At 42.6% G+C, this 22,020-nt stretch overlaps 1 protein-coding gene across 8 annotated transcripts in view; it reads left to right on the top strand.

The window, feature by feature from the left end:
• The window catches only part of rab36 (RAB36, member RAS oncogene family), a 70,666-nt gene that overhangs the window by 36,348 nt on the left and 12,298 nt on the right, over window positions 1–22,020 (top strand). For 7 of the 8 annotated variants that reach the window (XM_059655142.1, XM_059655144.1, XM_048555906.2 and 4 more), the window contains 5 exons: window positions 173–274; window positions 2,052–2,116; window positions 2,206–2,257; window positions 5,223–5,304; window positions 10,905–10,995. In XM_059655142.1, the coding sequence (XP_059511125.1) occupies window positions 173–274; window positions 2,052–2,116; window positions 2,206–2,257; window positions 5,223–5,304; window positions 10,905–10,995 (392 nt within the window). The remainder of the gene's footprint in view (window positions 1–172; window positions 275–2,051; window positions 2,117–2,205; window positions 2,258–5,222; window positions 5,305–10,904; window positions 10,996–22,020) is intronic. The other variant, XM_059655143.1, reaches the window with a different exon arrangement.

Raw genomic sequence — 22,020 nt, 5'->3', positions numbered from 1 at the left:
TAATTAATTGAAGTTCTATTGCTTTTCATTTATGTATGAATTTATATTAAATTTTGCACAGCTGTGCTGTCTCATTCCTCCTTTCTACTGTTAATACTTGAAACCACTTCTTTTAGTGAGACCATGTCATTTTACTGAAGTAATATTTATTATGAACCTCTTTAAATTTCAGATTTTGTAAAAATGTGTTTGACAGAGACTACAAGGCTACAATTGGAGTTGATTTTGAAATTGAGCGGTTTGAAGTTGCTGGAATTCCGTACAACCTACAAATGTGAGTACATAGTTAAAAAAAAACTCATTACCCGAATTTTAAAATGAAGTGTTACGTATTTATTCTTAAAATGCATGAGATTGTATATCAACTTGTTTTTTCACAGATATATTCTTTTGAGTGAGAGATGAGTCTGCTGTTCCTCCCTAGTTGCTATGACTGCAGTGAAGAATGCCCCAGTTAGATTTAGTGCCAAGACAGACATTATATCCTAGAAATTGTCCTGGAAAGTGCCTAAATGCCAGACACCAAATTTCTGAGCAGAAATCTTGCACGCTGAACTGGAACGTAGGGCACTGACCACCATATTGAGAAGGATAAGCGAGGAGTATCCTTTACCTATCTCTATGCTTTAGCAAATAAGGAGCCTAATACTTGTTTGAAGTCTTTGGCCCAAACATTTGTTTGTCTCTAGTTGTTGGAGCCATTGTCATTCAGGTTGACTCCTATTGATTATGTTTTTGTGTTTTTCAATTTAGATAATTAATATGTATCAAGAAAAGCAGTGCACCTGAAACAGAAACCCCTTTATATGCTTTTCTCCCATCCTCAAAGCAATTGTTCATCACTACTCTTGTTACTCACCTAACTTTGACCTGACGAAGGGTTTCAGCCCCAAACATTAACTTACTGCTTCTTGGATGCAGTCTGATCTTCTGTGCCTTTCCAGCTCCATGTTTATTGACTCTAGCTTCCAGCATCTGTCTCCAAGTAACTTTGTACTCACATTGTCACTGTCCCATTTATTGCAATGGAATAGTGGTGTCCTAAACAATGTTTATCCCTCAACTATAAATGAAAAACATTGGTGTTAAGAGACCTTACTGTGGACAAATTGACTGCTGTGCTTTTAGTATTTAGCCAGATGAACACCCCTGAAACCTTCTTATATTTACTACCTTTACCACTAAGTGGTACTGGGTAAAGGTTATTTGGGTAGTTTGTTCCCACAAATCCTCCTACGTATTTGCTTTTCTTGTGCCTATCTGGTGATTAGAGGACGCACCACCATAGAGGATCTACTTAAGAGACATCCTTCTTAGATAACAAGAAAACGTGTTGCGTGGCAGCAGTATGTGCATCTCTATTGATTACGTATAATTACCATGACCATAGAAAGCTAGAGTAGAACTCCTTGTTACCATCCACAGGCTGTGTGACTTAGGCAGAATGTGTGGATTCAATGTAACCTGAACATTAACTGCTATCATTACTGTACACAACAGTGTTCCCAACATTACTACATTTCAAAAGTATTTAATTGATTATAAAGTATCTTGTAATATACTCTGATTCTGAGAATAACTTTGTAAATGCAAGTTATTTCCTATTAGCATTGATTTCCTGAAATAGGACACAACTAAAATTCTTTAGGCTTATAAGCAAGAATGTTCGCACTCCTCCAGGAAAAAACATCCAGGAAATCAGAGACCTTTAATGCTCCCTGGTTAGGAAACTCAATACAGACAAGGGAAGTCCTTTAGCTATGTCTATGCTTTAGCAAGTAAGGAGTCTAATATTTGTTTTAAGTCCTTAGCCCCAACAAGATGAGTCTTTTCAGACACATTTACAGTCATGTATTTCCTTACTATTTGCTTGAATAGGAAGGCAGTGGTTTAATGCAATAACAATGCAATGCAATGCAATAACATTTAAACACTTTAATGTGGCAAAACCAGAATAAAACAGAACCTTTTCAGTTAAAGTTAAAAGTACTCATCAATTTGGAGTAGGTTTTTTTCAAAGGATTGATCTGATATATTTCTATTGACTTCAGTTGGGACACCGCAGGGCAGGAGAAATTCAAATGCATTGCTTCTGCATACTATCGAGGTGCTGAAGGTGAGTCCAGATTAGTGCCAGCAAAACAACTATCATTGCGGACTCTTAAAATATCAATGTTTGCTCATATTTTAAAATTTTGTTTCCAGTCGTTATAATAACCTTTGATTTGGCTGACATACAAACCCTGGAACACACAAAGTAAGTCCTTTTTTTCATCAGTATATAGAGATGTTGAATATTATTTTCAGTTCTTCAGTCATTTACTTCAATATGCAATGTGCTTATTGCAGTTATTATGTTCCAGCAATTCAGTGTTTTTTTTTGGAGACTTGAAGCTAGCATAGTGAAACCTTTGACTAAACCAACACTACCCGTAATTGACCAATGCCACATGCCAGGTGTATGTTAAATGCCACTTCAAGGGGTGTTTCCCTGGAGCAGGCGTATTTGAGATCCTCACTGGAGGAAATGCCATCATGATAGCAGATGAGTTAATCTGTAAATTAGTGTCCACAAAGTCCAACTATGATGCAGGACAGACTAATAAAAGGCTAAACATGAACAATTCCAAGTTCAACACCAGCACTCCCATCCTTGCTTTTTAAGAAATGAAAGTAAGACTAAGCTATTCAAGCATGGTCTGTCATTCAATAAGATCATGGTTGCTCGGATTATGGATTTGACCCTATTTCCTTCTGGCCTCCCATAACCCTTGACTCATTTGTGAATGATAAATTTGTCAGATTTGAATTTATTTAATGACCAAGCTTCCACTGCTATCAAGAATAAAGAATTCCAAATACTAATATCCCTCCAAGAGGAAAACATTCTCTTCATCTGCGTCTTAAATGAGGTGTCCCTCTTTTAAACTGTGACCCCTAGCTCTGACTTCCCGAGAGAAAGCATCTTCTCAGCATCCACACTGTAAATCCTCTCAAAACCTTAATTGTTTCAATAAAATCATTCTCATTCTTCTACACTCCAGTGAGTGTGGGCCCAATCTGTTCAAAATTTTCTCATAAGACAACCGTTTCACCCTTGGAATCATCCAAGTGAAACCTTACCAATTTGCTTGCGATGCAATGATATCCTTCCTTATGTAAGACAACTGAAACTTACACTGAAAATTACAGTAGTCCAGATGCAGTTCACCCTGTACAAATGTAGCAACACTTCCTTATTTTTGTACAGTATTTTCTTTGCAGTAAGTGTCAACATTACAATTGTTAAAATAAATACAGAAAATGCTGGGAAAACTCAGCAGATCTGGCAACATCCATGGAGAGAGAAAAACAGTTAATGTTTTGAGCCTAATATGACTCTTCTTAGGACAATTCAATATGACTTCCAATCTCCATGCTGTATCTGCATGCTACTTTTTGTGATTCATGTACAGGAATACTTGGATCCCCTTGTAATGCAGCATTCTGCAGCCTCTCCCTCTATTTGAATGACTTCATGTTTTTCTGTTTTTTTCTGGGCAAGTGGACAATCTCAAGTTATATTGCATCTGCAAAAATTCATCACAGGACCCACAACAATAGGCAAACCAAGAGTGCCCCAAATAATCTGTGGTAACTTCATGATTTGATTCCTACCTCCAAAGGTTTAGTTTGTCTGGTAGGATGGATATTTTCTGGGGGGAGCAATGGATGAATCTATTGTAGTTAAAATTTAAAGTAGGAATTGATTTTCCTATGGAAATGTAAATATCATTGTTTTAAACAATATCTTCCATAACCACCACCCTTTCCATCTCAAAGGACATAGGCAGCAAATACCTGGCAATACCACCAGCTGCAAGTTCCCTTCCTAGCCATTCTCAGTCACCACTTTGGAAAAATATAATTGTTCTTTCAGTGTTGCTGTGTCAAAACCTTGTAATTCTCTCCCCAATGCCATTATGGGTCTACTTATAGTATATGGAATATAGCGATTCAAGAAGGCAGCTCATCACCACCTTCTCGAGGGCAATTAGGGATGAGCAGTGAATGCTGGCCCAGCCAACAATGGCCACATCCCTTGAATGAATATAACAAAATAAGTCAGATAATCACAGTATAAGCTCCAATAAGAACACACCCAGCTAACTTAAAGTTCTAAATTAACCCATCCTTTCAGCCAAGCTTTTGATCACCCCTCCCATCCCTCTCACTGTGAAACAGGAGAATTGATAGTGGAGAACGAAGAATTGGCAGAGAAATTACGCAGCTGCTTTTGTTCTCCAAGACTGCAAGGGAAGAAAAGGTGTTGAGTACTCGAGAAATTAGTGACTACATGAAACTGCTGGGGAAATTAATGGCACTGAAAGCTGATAAATCCCTAGGCACATGATGCTCTTTATACCAGGTGCTAAAGGGGTGGCTAAGAAAATATTGCATACGTTGTCATCTTCCAAAATTCTTCAGGTTCTGAAACAACCTCATCAGATTGAAGGGTGACAAATGTAACCCCACTGTTTAAAAAGCAAGGAGGGAGATAATCGAGAATTACAGAACAATTTGTCTAATATCAGTAGCAGGGAAAGTGCTAAAGCCCATTAAATAGAATGTGAGAACAGGAGACTTAGAAAATACCAATTGTGTTACACTAAGTCAACATAGATTTTTGGAAAGGAAATTGTGTTTGACAAACCTGTGGGAACTTATTGAGGAAGTACTAATAGGTCTGGGTGGGATTCTGTGAGGGCTGATGTGGACTTGTAGGGCTGAAGGGCCTGCTTCCACACTGTAGGGATTCTATGATCCAGAATAGATGAAGAAGCACCAATTGTTGTGCTCTGCTTGGACTTTCAGAAAGTTTTTGATAAAAGTTCCACATTAGAGGTTATTGCACAGAATTAAAGTACACGCGATTGGTGGCAATATATTGGCATGCATTCAGAATTCAGTCTCTTTGCTCTTTGCCCTCATCTGATTTCTTACTTCTCACGCCTTCAATTTCAATTTGTATCCATTTTAAAGTGAATAATTTTGTTACTAACCTCCTCCGCAGCCATTATTGCCTTAAGATCGTCAATCACTTGTGCTCTTTAATTTTGTAGTGAGAATAAGTATGTGTCCCTTGACTTTTCCGTGTAACTTAAATTCCTGATACCTGCAATAGTTTTGGCTACTCCTTTTAATATTTTCTAAAGGCCAACAGTATTCTTATTTTGCTGCAGACAGTGGCTAGAGGATGCACTGAAGGAAAATGAACAGGGTTTAAGTACCATATTTCTTGTTGGCTCTAAGAAAGACTTATTGGTGAGTAATAATCATTTCCCTTGTAAATTGTATAAGTGACCTGCTACCTGAACCTTGCGTTCTGCCCTTAATAATCTGTTGAAAATGTGATTTTTCAAAGGTGAAATTGGGCTTAATAGGTGTGATTTTCTAGACATTATGAGTGCTGCTAGGCTTCTAAAATGGACTCTGTGGCATATGTGTAATTCTGACATGAGACACACCTATCTTAGTAAGGGAGTTTGCCTACACACACTGGAAATGTGCACATTAGGCAGATAATGATGTCAATCAATATGTAATGCTAACTTGATGTGGGTCCTGCCATTTTTGAGTCTATAGAACAGAATCCCTACAGGAAGAAAGTCATTCGGCCACACCGACCCTCCAAACCATCCCCCAACCAGACCCACTCCATACCCCATCCCTGTAATCCTGCATTTACTGAGCTAACCCAACTAGCCTGCATATCCCTAGACACTATGAGAAATTTAGTATGGCCAATCCACCTAACCCACATATCTTTGGACTGTGGGAGGAACCCACAGGGAGAGTGTGCAGACTGCGCACAGACAGTCACTTGAGACTGGAATTAATCCCAGGACTCTGGTTCTGTGAGGCAGCAGTGCTAACCACAGAGCCACCGTGCCACCCCAAATATTGCAACCGATCTCCTCACTGGTGCTATTTAAAGGATCATTAACTGCTGAAAGGTTAGTCGATTTTTTCCAGCTATTGCTGTAATTCCACATTTTTTTGATGCACTTTGTAGTTGTTTTGAATTTCACAAGTTCATGGAAATGGTTGGTTGAAGGACTTTTTTTCTGATTACAAAACTTCAGCACAGCTTAGTTGTTCCCAGGCAGGGTATGAGACTACCCTGATGGATTCTTCTTCTCAACCTCTTCTCTCATCTAGGCATAGTTACCATCAGGTTAAACCACCGTCAGTCATCTCTTTCTAATTAGAGAGCATCCCTATGGTAGGAAGTTGGTAACTTTTCCTGAACCTTTATGCTAGTAGACCACTAGTTATGACAGGGAGAATGAACAGAGGCTGTGCAAAGCAGGACTAACTAGTGGAAGAGAGACTACAGGCAGAAAGATTCACAGGAGGTGACCATATCTGCTCAGGGAGAAATTCTCTGACAACCAACAACTGCCATGACTGTAAACTCAGAATAGAATGAGGACTGCATGCTGATGGATGTGTCAGAAACATCTAACTACCATTGTGTCTGGCTCCTTACAAGCTGCTGGTGGGAATATTCAGAAGACCTCACAATATTTAGTCCACTGTTCATAAATTTGGTCACTGCTTCTGTTAGATTGGAGACAGTAAACATCATTTTCTGTCAGAGAGAAGCCAAAAGAGTGAATACAAGGGTTTATAAGATCTGTAGGCTTTCCCCTGGTTTAGGACGCCATTGGCGTCATGCACCATTACTTTGGCATTTTGCCATGTACCAGGAGTGAAAGGGATCTATTCCCTCAATGTGCAGTTGGGGTACAGACATTGCATCATTTAGGCCAGTGCTTGTATCTTGGCAGTAGCCATGATACATTAACCCTGTAACAATCTGCCTTGCCAGCTGCTTTTAATTCACCATGGAAAACAAAGGGTTGCTTCTGGACAATAAACGGTAGTTACTGACGGCATTGCTCGTGGCTTCAGTTCAGAAGCCACACTCATGTGATGCATTCAAAGTAAGAGCTAGCCTGCTACAAGAACTTTGTCACAACAGATACTTGGCACACTGAAGCAGCAGTTCTACTGCTTGGACAACATCTGCTGTGCTTGACTGAGTGTTCGGACTCTGGATTAATAGCTGTCAGCTGTATATTACACAACTGCACCATCAAGAGGGAACAGCACTTGCTATCAGCGAAGAAGATACGAATGAGGAGAAGATAGAAGAGAGGCTGAAATCTAGATGCCCATTCCTGCCTCAGCTGTATCAGTAACAGCAATCCCCACTCATCAAAAGTTTTCATTCTCCTTAACTTTCCTCTGTCCTTAATATTACATCGTACAATTGGACACAATGATAAAATGTTAAGAATTTTAAGGTCACAAAATACACATTTTGAACAAAGCATAAATCATGCAATATTTCATTTAAAATTAAACTTATTGATCTGGGGAATTTTTTTAGTTGTTGTCTTCTGAGTGCCTTTACCAGCCTTAGTGCACTTAACAGGGTACTATCTGCTATTGATTTTCAGTAAATGATCTGGAACAGCTCTGAATTTATAAGGTAGCCTGAGCTGATAGGTGGATAGACAGTGACACAGGCCATAAATGAGTTGGGAGGGGTGGGACCCCAAATATTGTTCTTCTGAATAAAGACAAACAGTCTTGTGTTCCATGGATTTACTGCCACACCATCAGGTGGCACTACTAGTCTAGTAATTCGCTGGAGGAAAGATCACTGAACTGCAAGAGCCTGGGAGTCACTTCTGATGCCCAGAGCTATATTGGCAGCATACTGAGCTTGCATGTCTTCCTGAGTGTTAGATATTTGTTGAAAACTCTGTGTGCTGCAATGTAACCTGAAACATCAGCTGTCTCATGGTTGGGTCTGCAAACATACAAACAGAATTGACCACCACATCCAAGCTGGACAGGATGGGCTTAATCCCTGCCAGGCTGATCACCCATCCACTTGACAACACAAGCGAGCATTTTGGCAGGATTTCCAGTGTACAAAATATTACATTGTCTTTTTCTGTAGCTTTGGTCATTTAAGTTCTTATCGGAGTTCATTGCATCAGGTCTATTGTGCAACTCTCACCTTCTAGAAAGCCGTCACTTTGCAACCCTTCTCCCCGAACTTGTCTGCCGTGCATTTGTGCCTTGGTGTGTTCTCGTATGTAGGTTCCACCTCTCTTGTGCGAGTCACTGATGAGTTTTAAACACGGCAGGTTCATTTAAATGGTGCAAGTGAGAGATAATATTGGGCCCTGTACCCCACAACATGGCACCATTGAACCGCACAGCATCTGTTTAGTTGGGCACACGTCCCCTATTACATTGAACAAGGGTGAGATAATCACGTTATGATCTGAATGTTCATTTATGTGAGCAACCTAACTTTGACTGCATGATGTAGCAATGAAAGTAATATGACCTTAAACTGGAGGATTAGGTATTTCCTGAAGTTGCAGCCTAGATTACCTGAGCCAATCAAGTGACTGCAAGACCAAATCAAGGATGGGAATTCTGCAGTTTTATCTCTGCAGCTTATAGCCTGACTCCTCAAACCTTCTCTGTTTTCTACAAGCATAAGTCAGCAATATATTGGAATACACATTACAAACAGTAGCACTCAAGAAGATAAATAATATTCGGGACAAGGCAGCCTACTTAATCGGCATACTTTAAGATTGTTCTGCACCTGACAATATATTTAAAAGAGTGGTGAAATGCAGTTTGTTTTTGTACTGTGATGTATATTCCAGATTACTGCGCAACCTCACATGTGTGCAGTTTAGGGTGAACATTCCTGACCTTAGGCATACACGGTCAGAAGTCAAACAACGCCAGGTTATAGTCCAACAGGTTTACTTGAAATCACAAGGTTTCACAGGTGACCTGACAAAGGGGCAATGCTGCAAAATCTTGTAACTTCAAAAAAACCTGATGGACTATAACCTGGTGTCGTCTGACTTCTGACCTTGTCCTCCTCAGTCCAATACTGGCACTTCCACTTTAGGAACACAGTTTGAACTCATAGATTAGAATGAACATATCCTTACTTTAAACAAAGTGCCCTCTTGTCAATGTACTAGATCTTAATTACTGCTCAATTACAACCCCCCTGGCACTTCAAGGAATGTGAAGTTTCACTCCTTCAGCTTTTATGGCTGGGCATTTTTTAAAATGTAACTTTTTTTCTTTCCACCTCTCAATCTTATGTTTCTTTACTTTGCTTTATTATGTGATTGCCATGGAAGTCATTATTTTAACTGGCACTTTACAGTTCAGATTTGCTGCTGCTCGTCAATGATTCCTTAATCTGAATTATTAAGGAAATAAACAATTGCTTGCCTTTATGATAAATTTCCCAAATACCCTGTAAGGGAAGCTGCTTGTGTCTGAATGTTTGATTGACAATAAGTTGTTAGTCCAATGCAATGAACCGGTAGCTTAGACGGATTGATAGTGGATTCAAGGATTATTCTTTGGGGTGTGGTGGGCGATGGGTAGGTGGAAATTGCATTGATGAGGAGGTAGGATAGTTGATTTAAGACCACAGTCAGATCAGCTATGATCTTATTTAATAGATAGATAGGCACAAATAGCCTACATCCGTTCTTGTTTCTTTGATTCTATATAAAATAGCTGGTCTTTTATGGGTATATTACACATTCTATATACTTAGTACAAAGGAAGTTTTTGTTTAATGTTCAGAACTTTATCAGTCGTTTTAATCCACTGGGCTAAATATAATGAGCCTTTGGAACTTTGAGACCCATCACTGCTTAACCTGAATGCAGGTAAAATTTATCATTATGGCATAGGTCAGTGATATTTCACTATTAATTAATAAAATTCCTCTTAAACATCTTGGGTATAACCAAATAAGGTGAGACAGTGGTGTAATGTAAAGTCTTTGGATAGCTAATACAGAGGCCCAGATTAATGCTGTAGGGATATAGATTCAAATTCCATCACAGCAGTTAGTGGGATTTAAATTTAAGTAATGAATTTGGAATACAAAGCTAGTCCTCGTAATGAAAATCATCATTGATTGATGTACACCATTCTGATTCATCAATCTCCTCCAGTGAAGGAGATCTATTGTCCTGACCTAGTCTGACCTACTTATGACTCCAGAGCCACTGCAATGTAGTTAATTTTAAAATCCCATCTGAAATCGCCGAGCAGACCATTCAGTTCAAGAGCAAATACGATTCTAAACAAATCAGCCTTTCAAGTGACAGCACATCCCATGAAATAGCACACAAAAAAACTTTAAGAAGTTTAATTCCAAATCAAAATTCTCAGAAATCTCAGTGTCGCTCCACCCCTCCTCCCCACAACTGTTTGAGAACAAACCAGACTGTGACCCAAGTGCCTTATTCAACCCCAAAATTACCTTCTGATCATGTGATTATACCATCACTAAGGCCACCTGCCTCCCTTCCACAATGACACCCAACATCATGTTGGCCTTAACTCATCTGCTGATGTCCATATTCATGGCTTTACTTTTCCTGTACTATTCCAGCACATCTGGCTGGTCTCCTCCATGCTTCGATTCAAGAGCATGAGTTCATCCAGCGACTTCTATTAATGTTCAAACTTGCCCGAAGTCCCATCATTTCTCTTCCTAACCGCCTGCAAATCCCTCCATTGCTCTATCCTCAGTGTCACTGTAACCCGTCCTCCAAATCCACAACCCTCCACTACATCAGTACTTATCTAATTCTGGCCTCTTGAGCATTCCCAATTTTAATTGCTCCATCCACTCAGTTACATTGGCCTTGTGCCCTTCCTAACATTCCCACCTCCTAATTCACTTTTAAGATATTCCTTAAAGCCTACCTGTTAGACTTTGTCGTCTGACCAATATTCACCTACGTAGTTCTGTGTCATTATTTGTGTTTATCTACCAGTCCCAGGCTGAATATGAGCGAACAGAAGCTGATGCCATTAAGATGGCTACTGAGATGCAAGCAGAGTATTGGGCTGTGTCTTCAAAAACAGGTGAGTGTTTAGAAAAGCACTAGTAGTCGCACAACAGAACCGCACACACACGTTCAAATGGTATCCTGTATTTATGTAATATTAACATATGTTGCAAAATGTCTCAAAGCTTTTAAAAAGGTTGTTTAAACTATTTTGAGTCGCATGAGAATGCATCAAAGACAATGTTGAAAAGATATTTTGGAAAGTACATGAATAAGAAATGTTTGGAGGGATATATGCCAAGCGTAGGCAGGTGAGACGAGTTGAATTTGAGATTATGAACAGCAGGGACTGGTTGAACTGAAGGGTCTGTTTCCCTCCTATATAACTTTGTGACCAACAGCTGGGATAATGAAGTAGGTTTTTGAGAAGCATCTTAAAAGAGAAGAGAGAGGCAGAGAAGTTTAGGGTCAACTCACTTGGATGCACTACTGCTAATGATAGCGAAGTTAAAATCAAGGAAGCACAAGAAGCTAGAATTGGAGGAGACAAAGATCTCAAAGTTTTGTATGGATACATGCAAAATATGGAGACTATGATTCACAAACAAATAGTGTGAAACTGAATATAACTCTATTTACACAGAGGTTGTAACATTCCAAGGATGCACTGATGGCTAGAATAGTCACCCATTGCCAGTACATACCGGGGAACTTGCTGACCACCTGAAATAAGTTTCAAATTTCAAAGCCATGCGCTAATTTTACCAATTCCCTGTTCCCAAAGAAAGTCACAAGTCCTCTGAAATTCCTCTGAGATTTACCCAGTCTGTTGCCATTACTTCAGCAGTAGCTCATTTTGAAATTAAAATCATTCACAAACTCCATGACCGATTTGTAATAATTTATAATTTGCTCTCAAATGGAGCATTGTGTTAATAAACATTTTTTTCCCTTGTGTTGTGTTTTTCAAATCATTTAGTAAGGATGTTGGAAGAGTTAAGTCCATGATAATGCTGGGTTCCTATCACTGCTCTGGCTGTGCCCAATTTATGCATTCAATATTATTTGTCTCACTATTTCACTCTTATTTTCCATGCTAAATTTATTTTAGAAAACACTGTACTTTCACTTTGAAATATCCTTGTGTTCATGTCTCTGCTTGTGTGTATCTTCAGTAAGTCTATTTATTCACCAGCGATTCCCTGCGTATATTGCACCCAGAGGACATTTCCCAATACATTGGGTGTAATTTTGCTATTCCCTGGTGATGTTAACGATAACAAGGTGTAGACCTGGATGAACACAGCACGCCAAGCAACGTCAGAGGAGCAGGAAAGTTGACGTCTCTGGTCGAGGGAAAGGGGATTCTGAAATAAATGGAGAGAGGTGGGGGGGAGGCGATAGAAGATGGATAAAAGAGAAGATAGGTGGAGAGGAGACAGACAGGTCAAAGAGGCAGGGTTGGAACCAGAAAAGGTGAATGTAGGTGGAGAATTAGGGAGGGGATAGGTTAGTCCAGGGAGGATGGACAGGTCAAGGAGGCAGGATAAAGCGAGTGGGTAGGAGATGGACGTGGTGCTTGAGATGGGAGGAATGGATGAGGCTAGTGGGTAGGAGATAGATGTGGTGGGGAGGAATGGTTAGGGAGGCTGAGATGAGCTGGGCTGGTTTTGGGATGCGGTTAGGGGTGGGGAGATATTGAAACTTGTGAAGTCCATATTGAGACCATTGGGCTACAGGGTTCCCAAGCGGAATATGAGTTGCTGTTCCTGCAGCTGTCGGGTGGTACCATTGTGCCACTGCAGGAGGCCCAGGATGGACATGTCGTCTAAGGAATGGGAGGGGGAGTTGAAATGGTTTGTGACTGGGAGATGCAGTTGTTTGTTGCAAACTGAGTGTAGGTGTTCCGCAAAGCAGTCCCCAAGCCTCCGCTTAGTTTCCCAGATGTAGAGCAGGCCACAATGGGAACAGCGGATGCAGTATACCACATTAGCAGATGTGCTGGTGAACATCTGTTTCATGTGGAATGTCTTCTTAAGGCCTGGGATGGGGGTGAGGGGGGAGGTGTAGGGATAGGTGTAGCACTTGCTGCAGTTGCATAGAATATAGAAAAGTACAGCACAGTACAGGCCCTTCGGCCCACAATGTTGTTCCGTGGATTAATCCTAATCCAAAAATAAAATAACCTAACCTACATTCCCCTCAATTCACTGCTGTCCACGTGCATGTCCAGCAGTCGCTTAAATGTCACTAATGACTCTGCTTCCACGACTGGCAAAGTATTCCATGCGCTCACAACTCTCTGGGTGAAGAACCTCCCTCTGACGTCTCCTCTATACCTTCCTCCTAACACCTTAAAGCTATGACCCCTCGTGGCAGACAATCCTGCCCGAGGGAAAAGTCTCTGTCTATCGACTCTATCCATGCCTCTCATTACCTTGTACACCTCGATCAGGTCACCTCTCTTCCTCCTTCTCTCCAGAGAGAAAAGTCCGAGCTCAGTCAAGCTCTCCTCGTAAGACAAGCCCTCCAGTCCAGGCAGCATCCTGGTAAACCTCCTTTGCACCCTCTCCAAAGCCTCCACATCTTTCCTATAATAGGGCGACCAGAACTGGACACAATATTCCAAGTGTGGTCTCACCAGGGTTTTGTAGAGCTGCAGCAAAACCTCGCAGCTCTTAAACTCGATCCCCCTGTTAATGAAAGCCAAAACACCATATGCTTTCTTAACAACCTTATCCACTTGGGTGGCAACTTTGAGGGAGCTATGCACTTGAACACCAAGATCCCGCTGTTCCTCCACACTGCTGAGAATCCTGCCTTTAATCCTGTATTCAGTATTTAAGTTCGACCTTCCAAAATTCATCACTTTGCATTTATCCAGGTTGAAGTCCATCTGCCATTTCTCAGCCCAGCTCTGCATACTGTCAATGTCTCGCTGAATGCTGCAATAGCCCTCGATACTATCAACGGCACGTCCAACCTTTGTGTCATCAGCAAACATATTAACCCACCCCTCAACCTCCTCATCCAAGTCATTTATAAAAACTACAAAGAGCAGAGGCCCAAGAACAGAGCCCTGCGGGACACCACTCATCACTGACCTCGAGGCAGAATACTTACCATCGACAACCACTCTCTGCCTCCTGTCAGCCAACCAATTCTGAATCCAGACAGCCAAATCACCCTGTATCCCATACCTCCTGACTTTATGAATGAGCCTGCCGTGGGGAACCTCATCAAATGCCTTGCTGAAGTCCATGTACACCTCATCCACTGCTCGACCCTCGTCAACCTGTCTCGTGACCTCCTCAAAGAACTCAATAAGATTTGTGAGGCATGACCTGCCCCTCACAAAGCCATGCTGACTCCCTTTAAATCACGCTATGCTTTTCCAAATAGTCATAAATCCTATCCTCAGAATTCTTTCCAAAACCTTGCTGACCACAGACGTAAGACTGACTGGTCTGTAATTTCCAAGGATTTCCCTATTCCCTTTCTTGAAAAGAGGAACAACATTTGCCTCCCTCCAATCTTCCGGTACGACTCCCGTGGAGAGTGAGGAAGCAAAGATCTTCGCCAGCGGCTTAGCAACCTCCTTTCTTGCTTCCCGGAGCAACCTAGGATAAATCTGGTCTGGCCCTGGGGACTTATCAATCTTAATGTTTGCCAAAATTTCCAGCACATCAACTTCCTCAATCTCGATCTGTAGCAAAAAACTCATTTAGGGCTTGCCCTATCTGCTCACACTCCACGCACAAGTTCCCTACACTACCCCTGATCGGTCCTACCATCTCCCTGATCATTCTCTTATTCCTCACGTATGAGTAAAATGCCTTTGGGTTCTCCCTAATCCTTCCTGCCAAGCCTTTCTTGTGCCCCCTCGTGGCCCTCCTAAGTCCACTTCTGAGCTCCTTCCGAGCAATCCTGTAATCCTCTAAGGCTGTGCTAGACCCTTGCTTCCTCCACCTTACGTAAGCTGCCTTTTTCTTTTTGTTGAGAAGCCCCTCTGTTCCCCTCATCCAAGGCTCCTTAATTTTACCCCTTCTTACCTGTCTCAGAGGAACAAATTTATGTATCACTTGCAACAACTGCTCCTTAAACAATCTCCACATGTCTGTTGTGCCCTTTCTGTGGAACAATTGCTCCCAATCCGTACTTCCCTACTCCTGCCTGATAGCGCCGTAATTTCCTTTTCCCCAGTTAAATATCTTCCCCTGGTAACTGCTCCTTTCCCTCTCTGTGGCTATGGAAATGTGAGGCTGTTGTGGTCACTGTCGCCAAAGTGCTCTCCCACCGTGTGATCTGACACCTGTCTTGGCTCATTGCCAAGCTCCAAATCCAAAATGGCCTCTCCCCTCGTCGGCCTATTCACGTACTGAGTAAGGAAACCCTCCTGCATACACCTGACAAAAACGGCTCCATCCAAACCAACTGCACTAAGGAGGTTCCAATCTATATTGGGAAAGTTGAAGTCACCATTAACAACAACCGTGCTACGTTTGCACTTTTCAACAATCTGCTGGCCAATGAGTTCTTCGATCTCCCTACTGCTATTTGGGAGTCTGTAGAAAACCCCCAATGAGGTGACTGCTCCGTTGCTGTTCCTGACATCCACCCATACTGACTCAGTCGACAAACCTTCCTTGGCAACCTTCATTTCTCTTGCTGTGATGCACTATCTGATTAGCAACGCTGCACCCCCTCCTCTTTTCCCCTCCCCCCCTGTTCTTTTTAAATGTTCTAAACTCTGGAACACCTAGCAACCATTCCTGCCCCTGTGAAACCCACATCTCCGTTATGGCAACAACATTATAGTCCCAAGTACTGATCCATGCTCTAAGTTCGTCACTGTTAGTTCTGACACTCCTTGCGTTAAAGCAGATACATTTTAACCGATCAGAGATAATGGGAACTGCAGATGCTGGAGAATCCAAGACAACAAAATGTGAGGCTGGATGAACACAGCAGGCCAAGCAGCATCTCAGGAGCACAAAAGCTGACGTTTCGAGCCTAGACCCTTCATTTTAACCGATCCCTTTGTTCCATCACAAGAAAAACCTTCCCGGTAGATTTACTGCATCCTGCCACTGTCTCATCTACTACTACGCCCCTCCCCCCTCAGATGTATAGCTCTGATTCCCACCCCCCTGCCAAACTAGTTTGAACCACTCGTGCAAATCTCCCACCCAGGACATTTGTGCCCCTCCAGTTCAGGTGCAACCCGTCCTTCATGTACAGGTCCCACCTTCCCCAGAAGGCATCCCCATGGTCTAAGTATCTGAAGCCCTCCCTCCTGCGCCAGCTGCACAGCCACGTGTTAAGCTGCACTCGCTGACTGTTCTTCACCTCGTTACCTCGTGGCACCGGTAGCAAACCTGAGAACACTACTCTACTCGTCCTGCTCTTCAGCTTCCAACCTAGCTCTCTGTAGTCCCTTTTCAGATCCTCAATCCCTTACCTGGCTATGTCATTGGTGCCAATATTTACCACGATTTCTGGCTGCTCACCCTCCCCCTTCAGAATCTTGTAGACCCGATCGGCGACATCTCGGACCCTGGCACCTGGGAGGCAACATACCTTCTGGGAGTCCCGTTCCTGACCACAAAATCTCCTGTCAATCCGTCTAACTATTGAGTCCCCTACCACGAGCTTTTTTCTATTCTCTCCCCTTCCCTTCTGAGCCTCAGTGCCAGAGACCTGACAACGATGGCTTTCCCCTGGTAGGCCGTCCCCACTAGCAGTATCCAAAGCGGTATACTTATTGCTGAGGGGAACGGCCACAGGGAATCCCTGCTCTGTCCCTTTCCGCCCCCGACTGTAACCCAGCTGTCCTTATCCCGCGCTTGAGGCATGACCACCTCCCTGTACATCCTCTCAATTTCCCCCTCAACCTCCCAGATGATCTGCAGTCCATCCAGCTCCAGCTCCAGTTCCCTAATTCGGTTTTCGAGGAGCAGGAGTTGGGTGCACGTCCCGCAGATGTGTCCAGCGGAGACGTGTGTCATGTCTCTCACCTGCTACAATCTGCAGGAGGAACATGTAACTGTCCTAACATCCATACCCTGCTAATCTGAAAGCTCACACAGTACTAATCTAGGAAGGGAAACAACGCACCCACATAAAAACAATCACTCACCTTCCCAGCAAGCTCCACTTCTTCCGCTCTCTACTCCCGCTCTTCCTGCCGCCCGAATCAAAAAAAAAGATTTACTCACCTACCCGGCAGCCCTTGGTCCTCGCTCCGCAACTGCCGCCACGAAACTGAAGGCCTCTCCTCACACGAGGTAAGTTTTTAAAAGATTTACTCACCTACCCGGCAGCCCTTGGTCCTCGCTCTGCAACTGCCGCCACGAAACTCTGTTGCAGGGAAAGGTGCAGTTTTTGGTGGGGCTGGTGGGGAGTATGGAGTGGAGAAGGGAGTCATGGAGAGAATGATCCCTCCGGAAAGCAGATAAGGGTGGGGAGGGGAAAAATGTCTTTGGTATAGGCGTCAGATTGTAGATGGCGGAAGCATCAGAGGATGATGTGTTGGATCCGGAGGTTGGTGGGACGGTACGTGAGGACAAGGGAGATTCAGTTTTGGTTGTTATTGCGGGTCGGGGGTGTGAGGGATGAGTTGCAGGAAATGTGAGAGACACGGTCGAGGGCGTTTTTGACCACTGTGGAGGGGAAGTTGCGGTCCTTGAAAAACGAGGACATCTGGGATGTCCGGGAGTGGAATGTCTCATCTCAGGATCATTACAATCATTACATCGCATCTTCTCCTGAGATGGGCAATTCCTTGACCAATTAGAGTCAGCCTGCCTGGTTTAAATTTCAACAAAGCTTGGTAACTAACTGTCAGTCATCATCTAACTGGTGCATTCTCTATAACAATGCACCTACAAATCAGAGTCCACTTGCAAAACAATCAACAGTCTGTTCCCTTATAGCATAGAATGATTAAGATAACCTGGTGTAGGCACAGAAATAAGCCACTCTGACTCTGCTCCATCATTCAAAGAGATCATGACTGTTCTAATAATCCTCAATTTCACGTTCCTGCATTCATCTCATAACATTTGATTCCCTTATTGATTAAAAATCTGTCTGTTAGCCTTGAATAGACTGAACGAAGAAGCAGTAAAAAAATTCCACAGATTGACTATTCTCAGAGAGAAGAACTACCTCTTTATTCTTAAATGGGAACCCTCAGTTCCGAGCTTATGCCTCTGGCCTTCGACTCGGCCACATGGAGCAACAACATCTCCATGTTCATTCAGTCAAGCCTCCTAAGAAACTTTTTAATAAGGACTCCTCCTTATTCTTCTAAACTCTAAATGAGTACAAGCACAACCTACTCAATCTCTCCTGAAAAGAAAATCCTTCCATACACGAGATCAACCTAGTAAACCTTCTCTGGACTGCCTCTAAAGCTAGTATATCTTTCCTTAGATAAGGGAATCAAAACTGGCAGCTGTGGTATGACCAATGCCTTGAAAAATTTAAGCATGCCCTTCCGATTTTAACACTCCATTCCCTTCGTAGTAAAGGCTAACATTCCATTTTCTTTCCCTGTTACCCACTGAGCTTGGATGCTAGCCTTTGGATTCATTCACTGGAATTCTAAATCTCTCTGCAGTCTGTTTCCGGCTTTGCTATTCTTCCTATTAGTGTGCAAAACCCCACATTATATTCCATCTGTCAAGTTTTTTGCCAAATCATTTGACATGCCATCTACTGTGTAAAGTTCTGACAAAGGGAATTGCTATCCTAATTGAGGTACAGACTGGTTGGAGGAATGATAATGATACTGACATGTCCTTAAGTATTTCTATTCATTCGTGGCATATGGACATTGTTGGCTGGGACAGCTTTTATTGCCCATCCCTAATTCCCTGATGAGCTGCCTTCTTGAACCACTACAGTCCATGTGCTGTAGATAGACCCACAATGCTGTTAGGAAGGGAGTTCGAGGATTTTGATCCAGTAACACTGCAGAAATGGCAATATATTTCCAGGTCAGGATGGTGAGTGGCTTGGAGGAGCACTTGCCCATGGCAGTGTTCCCATGTATCTGCTTCCCTCATTCTGTTAGATGGTAGTGGTTGTGGGCTTGGAAAGTACTGTCTGAAACACCTTGCTGAATTTCTGCAGTGCACCTACAAGATGGTACACACTGCTGCTATTATGCATTGATGTTTGAGCGGGTGGTCCTGAATGGTGTCAAGCTTCTTGAGTGTTGTTAGACCTGCACCCATCCAGGCAAGTGGGGAATATCACACTCTTGCCTTGTGCCTTGTGGATGGTGGACAGGCATTTAAGGAGTCAGAAGGTGAGTTACTTGCTGCAGGATTCCTAGCCTCTGACCTGTTCTTGGTGGACACAGTTCCTATATGGTTAATCCTCTTCAGTTTCTAGTCAATGGTAACCCCCAGAATGTTATAAGATAATATCATGCCAAATATTTACAGACTGAATAAATCATATCAAAAGCTTTATTAAGGACGCGGTGTTCTTTACCAAAGAGGCAAGAGGGAATAAGACAATAAGATATAGGAGCAGAAATTAGGCCATTAGGCCCATCGAGTCAGCTCTGCTACTCAATCATGGCTGATAAGTTCCTCAAACCCATTCTCTCACTTTCTCCCTGTAACCCTTGATCCCCTTGATAATCAAGAACCTATCTATCTCAGTCTTAAATGTACTCAATGGCATGGCTTCCACAGCCTTCTGTGGCAGTGAATTCCATAGATTCATCAGTCCCTTGCTGAAAACGTTTCTCCACGCTAAAAGGCCTTCCCTTTAGTCAAAGGCTGTGCTCTCAGGTCCTAGATTCTCCTACCAATGGAAGCTTCTTCCCAACATCCATTTTGTCCAGGCCATACTTAATTCTGCAAGTTTCAATTAGATTCCCCCTCATCCTTCTAACTCCAATGAGTATAATCCCAGAGTCCTCAAATGTTCATCATATGTTAAGCTTTCCATTCCTGGGACCATTCTCATGAACCTCCTCTGAACCCGTTCCAGGGCCAGTACATCCTTCCTGAGATATGGAGCCCAAAACTGTGTACAATACTCCAAATGTGGCCTGACCAGAACCTTATAAAGCCTCAGTAGTACTTCCCTGCTTTTATATTCAAATCCTCTCAAAATAAATGCCAAAATTGCATTTGCTTTTCTAACTACAGACTCAACCTGCAAGTTTACCTTGAGATAATCCTGGACTAGAACTCCCAAGTCTCTTTGCGCTTCAGATCTCTGAATTTTCTCCCCATTTAGAAAATGGTCCATGTTTTTTATTCTTCTTACCAAAGTGCATGACCTCACATTTTCCCATGTTGTACTCTATCTGCCACTTCTTTGCCCCACTCTCCGAACCTGTCCAAATCGTTCTGTAGCCTCCCTACCTCCTCAATACGACCTGTCCCTTCACCTATCTTTGTATCATCTGCAAACTTAGCCAGAATGCCCACAGTTCCTTCCTCAAGACCATTAATATATAAACTGAAAAGTTGTCCCAGCACTGACCCTTGCGGAACACCACTTGTGGTGCCATCCTGAGAAGGACCCTTTTATCCCCACTCTCTGCCTTCTGCCAGACAGCCAATCTTCTATCCATGCTAGAACCTTGCCTGTAACACCGTAGGTCCTTACGTTACTCAGCAGCCTCCTGTGCAGTACCTTGTCAAAGCCCTTCTTGAAGCCCAGGTAGATAACATCCATTGGCTCTCCTTGGTCTACCCTGCTCGTTAGTTCCTCAAAGAATTCTAGTAGATTTGTCAGGCATGACCTTCCCTTGATGGGAACATGCTGACTTTGCCCTACTTTATCATATACTTCCAAATATTCAGAAATCTCATCCTTCATAATGGACTCCAAAATCTTACCCATGACTGAGATTAGGCTAATCGGCCTGTAATTTTCCATCTTTTGCCTTACTGTCTTTTTAAACAGGGGTGTCACGTTAGCAATTTTCCAGTCCTGTGGGATCCTCCCTGACTCTAGCGATTCCTGATAGATCACCGCTAACGCTTCCACCAGCTCTTCAGCTGTCTCTTAGAATTCTGGGGCATAGTCCATCTGGTCCAGGGGGTTTGTCCACCTTCAGGCCAATCAGTTTTACTAGCACCTTTTCCTTGTGATGGCCACCATACTCAGCTCTGCCCCCTAATTCTCTTGAATTTTTGAGAGAATACTAATGTCTTCTCTTGAAGACTGACACGAAGTAATTATTCAGTTCCTCAGCCATTTCCTTGTTACCCACTATTGTCTCTCCAGCGTCATTTTCCAGAGATCCAATATCCACTTTTGCCTCTCTTTTGCCCTCTATATATTTAAAGAAACTCTTCCAGTCTTCATTTACATTACTGGCTAGTTTACCCTCATGTTTAATCTCCTCCCACCTTTTTTTTGTTGCCCTCTGTTGGTCTTTTTAAGCTTCCCAATCTTCTGGTTTCCCACTGCCCTTCGCCACATTATATGCTTTCTGTTTTGCTTTTATGTTATCCCTGACTTCCTTAGTCAGCCAGGGTTGCCTCATCCTCCCTGTCCCATGCTTCTTTTTCCTAGCGATGAATTTTTGCTGCATCTTGTGAATTATTCCCAGAATCTCCTGCCATTGCTGTTCCACTGTCTTTCCTGCTCGGCTCCTCTTCCAGTCAATTCTGCCCAGCTCCTCCCTCATACCTCTGTATTTGCCTTTATTCTGTGCCAGTTATTGCTAGCTAAGCCTGCAACCACAGTCACTTGTGATTCTGACAATTAAGAGCTATATAATTTTCAGATCTCTTGATTGTCTGAAAGAATCGAAGGGTGCCCGTGCAGTATCAGCCATGATTCCAACTGGTATTGATTGAACAATTACCTATCACAATGTTTACGGAAGCTGGGCAAATCATTTGATTTCGCATCTTAGCAAGATAGCAAGGGGTGAGGGCATAGGCTGCTGACTTCCTGAAGTGCAGCAAGAGGCACTCACAATTATTGAAGGCAACTTGCTTAATTTCTCAAACTAAAGGCAACTTTTCCTATTGTCTTGTTTATTTGAGATAATGTGCTTAGAATCAACTAGATTGATACATGGACAATGATGGACATTGTTCTGGTTCATTCTCCT

The sequence above is a fragment of the Stegostoma tigrinum genome, chromosome 26 (genome assembly GCF_030684315.1).
Source record: "Stegostoma tigrinum isolate sSteTig4 chromosome 26, sSteTig4.hap1, whole genome shotgun sequence".
NCBI lineage: Eukaryota > Metazoa > Chordata > Chondrichthyes > Orectolobiformes > Stegostomatidae > Stegostoma > Stegostoma tigrinum.
The sequence above is the reverse complement of the archived record's forward strand: the minus strand, read 5'-3'. Positions and strand labels throughout refer to the sequence as shown.